A 6,141-nucleotide genomic window follows, 5' to 3' on the forward strand; every position below is an offset into this window, starting at 1 on the left:
ACGCCTTTTCGCGTACAGCATCTAGTTTCATTACAGTGGTTGCTATAGCACCTCGGGTGTTCCCCAAAGTCGTAACAAGCCAAAGTAGTATGGAAGAGCCTATGTTACTAATATATAGGACAGCTGAGAGGCTATTAGCGTGACCTGAAACCAGTGCCGCAAAGTGGAAGTGCAACCTGCGGCGATTGAATTGCCCGTATAGTTAGTGTCGAACCACTACTTCCTTCTATGGGACGGGTGCCTACAGTCAAGTTTTCTGTTTTTTTGTTGCCATCCTCTGGTTGAACTGCTTTTCACGAACCTTTTCATTGTTCATGCTTTCCCATCATTCACATCGCATCTGTTTGTTTAACCTCCACTTTTGATCGTGTTCGTTTATGCTCAAATGTTAATGTTCTCCTGGTAATCATGATTAAGATCAACAAGTCCAAAAACTGTAATGTACTACACTTATCACCGTCGTAACTTTTTTGCTATAGTTTTTTTCTGCACAATTGATCAGTTTATTGTTAAAGAAAGTTACGCCTAGCACTATATCTCAGCGCGACACATCAAATAAGGCCATTGCCTTTTTCCTCTAAGACTAATCTTCGTCGGAAGTCACGCTTATTCAAATCAGAATACTATATCCTACTGCTCTTTTTGGTACTTTGAGGTGTCTAAAATTATCAATAACGTTTGATCGGCCAACATCACTGTCATTGTCAGTAGGTGAATGCGAATTTGATGCTGTCTAGTTACGATCTTAGCGATGGCACTGTGCGCAAATGTTCACGGTGTGTCACTAATTAGCGATCCTAACCGGCTCTCGAAATGCGACTTAGTCCAGATGCACATGCATGTACCAGGATTCGATATGGGGAAGGACTGGGAAAAAAGAAAATAGCGTCAGTCGTGTTAATTCACGGGCAGATGATTCATGCTTCTGATTTTGTGTTTACTCTCCCCCTCATTCACCCCCTGTCTACCCTCGTGCTTCTTCACGGCGTTCCCAAGCCTCATTTCAATACTCGGATAGCATGTGAACCTGCAGCAAGTGATATTTATTTCAAATGTCCCTTCAATCACACCAAGCTAGCTTCCAGGGCTGTGTGCCTGTGTACGCGCCTCTCCACGTGGAATCGTGCGCACGTGGGGGCTCCGTTGTCTACTCTACTTTCTCTAAATTACGTTTGTGTAATATGGTCAAAAGTTTACAGCACTTCTTCTTTGCGTGGGACAGGGCCATAGTTTTAGTTTCACAAAACTTTGCCATCTCCGTCTCACCAATCGGTGTGTTATAGCGCCCTTCGTTCGAATGGCTGCACGATTGAGGTTCTTGGTTCATGAACATCTGGCAGTTGGTGTGATTATGCTTTATGTCTACAAGACTGAATGTAACGTTGCCTCCTTTTTATTACACAAACGACGACGATGGCTCATGAGTTAACCTGCACATCGCACCTGAGAGAGTAATTATTGTTGTGGGCGTAGCGTTTGGAGGTTATTTTTGTACATCCATAAACAGTGATCGTTTAATCTTTCGGGCTATCAGTTGATGCCTTTACGACCCAGCATTATTGTTCATTTCGCTTCTGTTCCGCTTATCTTATATGTAGCAAAAGTTGTTTTTAGTTGCTGAATTTACCTGGCTCTCTGCCGCTCTATAAACGTGATAGTTTAGAAGACTAGGCAGTATAGCGATTTTACCATCCCAAGGTACACTACAACCTTATTTTCTGACTGATTTGCGTTTATTGCAGATTCTTGAAAGTATGGTTAAAATACTCTTAAGCTACCTTACATCAAGAGTCACCCGCAGCTTAACTATGGGGCTACTTGCCTTACTCTCCTGACTTGTTTGCATCTATGCAGCTTTGCAATTACTTTTTTTCCTGGGGTGGTATTCTCCTGTAATGTCTTATATTTCGCTAGAACGCTTTCCTTTAGCCCTATTTGGTTGCTTGGCTGGTAGGGTCACTACGGGATTTCTTGCGCCAGCGCCAGTCTCAGTTTTGCAATCGTCCGGTAGTGCTAGCGGATATCTGCGCTCAAGTGGGCAATGGGATGGCTTACCTAGAGCGTGAGCAGTTCGTGCATCGAGACCTAGCCGCGCGCAACTGTCTGGTGAAGTCAGTTTCACGCAATTCAGTGGTAGTCAAGGTGGCCGACTTCGGCATGGCCCGCTTTCTCCTCGACAACGTCTACGAGCCCAGTGCTGGCACTAAGTTCCCTGTCCGTTGGGCCGCTCCTGAGGTCTTCCAGTCCGTCTATACTGACAAAGCCGATGTTTGGAGCTTCGGTAAGTACGAGCTTACTCCTGCGTTCTAGACTTTGCACCTTCCCCACTCAGGACCTTCTTGTGCAGAACATATTCTTGAGTTGATTATGCAATTCGAACTACTATTCAGTTTTAACTTTAGTAGGAGATGGTAGGACAGTGCTGAATCTCTCGTCAGCTAAAATTGAGATCCCGACATTGATTAGAACATCAATTGTGGGCCTTCAAAATGTAAAACGAATCGAAATCGCGAACATCTTACTTGGTTGGCTTATTTGCGTGAGACAAACGGGAAGCGGCGATGACTAGGAGTCACGCTGTGGTCACCATCCCGCGCTCAACCATCTTGAAGTCCATGTCTCTAATGATGGTTTTATACGACACACCAGAACCACATCAAACTGCCGTGCAGTTCGGAACACAACTATTAGTGCCTGTGGTAACTGGTATCATGCTAACTTATTCCTTGGGGTCGCAATGCAGCCAACAGTCAAGCACATGATCATGCATTTTTTGAGATAATATTTTTCCTAGTTTTTTAAATAACAAATAGCTGGATCATCATCGTTAGCAGGGGTTCACCCGTTCGAATTTCTAATCGGTGCGTTAGCGTTAGGGCTTCAATGCCTATTTCACTTGCGTGACTTCCTTTTTTATACGCCTGGCCGTCTAAGGTTCCATTTTCTCTCCGTTATTTTAAAACATCTGCTTTTTTGAAACAATCGCACCTACCACGCCACCACTCGAATTGATAAGAGTCGTGTACCTCGTCATAGGGAGCGCACTATTTGGTAATGAAATGATACGTTCACGCATCATATGGTGCACGTGCGTGTTGATGCCTGTTTTGTCATTCATTTAGAACAACTCCAGTCTTAACATGACAAGATCTGCTACGACATCCGACTGGTCAGTAAACCTCCATCTTACGATACACAACCCGTAGTTTTGCAGTTCTGCTTAAACCTAGGCATTCGTGGATCCGCACAATAACAGGAAAAAGATGTATTCGAGCAGCTATCCGACTTCCATAGTTATTTTTTGGCAATCAGCCTTCGCATCAGCAAATCTTTACTATTGCTGGAGGGAATGGTGGTAGTATCGCCATTGCATTGATAGACATGAATACTTGAATGTTATTATTGGGTCGTTTTTTGGTAGCATGCATGCGTCATTGTCGACAGTTATTTTTTTGTGAATTCAGGCGTTCTTATGTGGGAGGTGTTTACTTATTGCCTGGAGAATCCCTATCACGGGATGAATAACTCGCAGGTGTACCAGTTCATAGTCGATGGCGGACGTTTGCATAAACCGGCCGTCTGTCCCGATCGGATCTACGTTCTTATGCTCGAATGCTGGCAACACGTGAGTTTTGCATTGCTCTGATACACCAGAACGGGCTTGGTCAAATATGTTAAGTGTTAGAATAAAGGAACTTAGGCGATGGCTATGCGAATGGAGGAAAGGAGGGGTAGGTGTTCATTTTCACCACGCAAATGTGATTCAACTGACCCACTCTAAGACTCAGATGCCTTTTAATCAAGCTGCTGTTGCCTGGGCATTAATTATCTATAGTTATTTATTACTAACTGAGAGACGGGATGTCGATTCCTCTGGCAGTTTGCAAAGCTGGCTGCATTAATAGGCTTGACTGAAGAATAAGTTATTGTTGTAAGATTCCTTCCATAGGATCGAAATAGACGTCCAGCGTTCGAATACATCTGTCAGAAGATCGGTGATTACTTGGATCAGAACTGTGAGAACTGATCCTCTTTACCTCGCCGCCTATCAACATCACCATAATCCACGATTGGGGCTGTCAAAGATCGCCTCCTCCCTCTCCTCCAGTCTCCCAACGCACCAGTCGTCCTCACGAAAACTGCTCCTTCCCCTCCTTCGCCAATCCACTCGTCGTGGCCGTCTTCTTGCGCATTTTCAGTTCTATTCGACCCTTTCCTACTCTATCCTCTTCTCCCATTTCTGCTTCACTTCGTTTCTCCTCTATGGAGTTGACTATTTTTCTAGGTCAAATGTGTACGTGAGGGAAAGGAAGGTCACTCCTCTGTCAGCACGCATTCTCTCGCGTGAAGGTCGTGAGGCTGTATATATGCATTATATCTATAAAATTGCCCATTAGTTCCTCAAGAAAGCTGTCCTCATGGGGAAATGCTCAAACAGCGATTCTCTCCCAAGCTGACTGAATGAATGCTAAAGCGACTTTATTCGTACCTCCTTGTACAGCAGAGGAAATAAAGCCATTGGCTAGTTAATTCACCCGCAGAGCGCTGTGTGCACCGCACCATGAATTCATGAGCCGACAAATGTGACAAACAGTTGACTTGAGACCGGTTCAGGCCAACATATGCCGGTGTGCTGGGGAGCAACCTGCTCTCTCAATCGATACGAAGCGCCTTATTGCTTGTGGCAGTCAGTAGTAGGGCCAGAGGGGATCGTAGCAAACACCAGAACAAGGCCGGAGTGGGTGGGGGATAAGTTTATCTCAGTGGAAATAATTGTAAAATACGGGTGGGAGTGTGAGGCTAGAGCAACAGATGAATAGTATCAGGCGAGTGACGGGTCCCATGAAGGGGCCTTTAGTCATACGCCGTCATAGATGAAACCTGTTGCTGCTGAACACATTTCCATATGAGTTTGTTAAAGTAGGCGTTCACGGAAGAAATCTCTAATGGTGTCGGTGTCCCAGGTATCAATAGCATAACTCTCCTGAGCTTCACCTCCTTCTTCTTCTATGAGGATAGCTGTAGGGGGGTGGCCAGACTTGATGATTAATTGGACGTTCGGGAACTCCGAGAGTCTATCCACGAAGGCTTAACATAAACACGTCAAAAGAAGAATAGTACAGGCTGAGCAATCGTATCTAATGATTAAATAAATGCCATGTGAAATCAAAGGAACAAAAAAATACCGAATAAAATGAAAAGTGACGCCCAAAAAGTTACCTTTGACCTGCGGATACCTCCCTAGGGATCATCCACATGCAATTATGGCGCCATAGGGGTATTTCTCAAAGGAAAATAATTAATTAACGCAACATACTCCTGGGCCAGATGCCATGTGTCCCACATCGCAACATGCGAGGCATGATTCTCTCAGATGATTTAACCCGAAGAGGTTTAGTTCTTTACAAAAACTGCAAGACAATTCTTCAGTATACCCCAACCTTCTACATGACTCGCTTGACAAGGCAGTGTTTACCTGAAATAGCAGCTTAAACAATTGACTTACAAAAACTGTAATGTATGTGACGAAAGCGCAAACAAAGTTGTCGGACGGCCTCATGCTTGCAAAAGCGGCGGGCCATAGATGAGGCAGCTGGACCAATCGATCCAAACAAACTTGGCCTAACTTGAATTATTGTTTTGTTAAGGCCACTTTTTAAGGATTATCACACAGTTTTAAACATCACGGATAAATTTAAACCAGAGGCAAGCGATCCTTGGTGTTAAGGAATTAAAAATTGCTTGTGAATTGAAATATTTAGAATAAACTACTAATTTAGAAAGCTGGTTTGTAAACAATACAGTGCCTTATTAAAGTTGAATTTATGTGTCTGGTATAAGTTTGGTAAGGGAATTGTATGCTGCATCCTTTTGGGAACCTAAACTGCCTTTCCGTGCATGAGGCTGGTCAAACTCCCCCTTTGTTTCATAAAATAGGTCTATATAAATGAACATTACTCAACCATATGTCGACATTTTAATTCCTATTGCATAAGCGATCGAAAAAATTGATAAGGCTGAATAATAAGCTCTTGTACCAGTATATGCACTTTGTAGACCCTCATAGATCACTGTAGCATCCCGCGACTTCCCTGAAGACAATTGAATACCTAGTTGTTATGCGACTGTTGTTTATTTTTT

General features: G+C 43.8%; 1 protein-coding gene across 1 annotated transcript in view; it reads left to right on the forward strand. All coding sequences in view use genetic code 11, as the record gives it.

Moving 5' to 3' along the window:
* EGR_05305 (Tyrosine-protein kinase Btk29A) overlaps positions 1 to 4,027 on the forward strand; it is a gene marked incomplete at both ends in the record, with an annotated part of 20,235 nt that extends 16,208 nt beyond the window's left edge. Inside the window, 4 exons of the mRNA XM_024494554.1 lie at positions 1,223 to 1,272; positions 1,955 to 2,281; positions 3,465 to 3,625; positions 3,950 to 4,027. Of these exons, the coding sequence (XP_024351025.1) occupies positions 1,223 to 1,272; positions 1,955 to 2,281; positions 3,465 to 3,625; positions 3,950 to 4,027 (616 nt within the window). The remainder of the gene's footprint in view (positions 1 to 1,222; positions 1,273 to 1,954; positions 2,282 to 3,464; positions 3,626 to 3,949) is intronic.
* Positions 4,028 to 6,141: the final 2,114 nt, after the last annotated feature.

The sequence above is a fragment of the Echinococcus granulosus genome (assembly GCF_000524195.1).
Source record: "Echinococcus granulosus chromosome Unknown EG_S00038, whole genome shotgun sequence".
Classification (NCBI taxonomy): Eukaryota; Metazoa; Platyhelminthes; class Cestoda; order Cyclophyllidea; family Taeniidae; genus Echinococcus; species Echinococcus granulosus.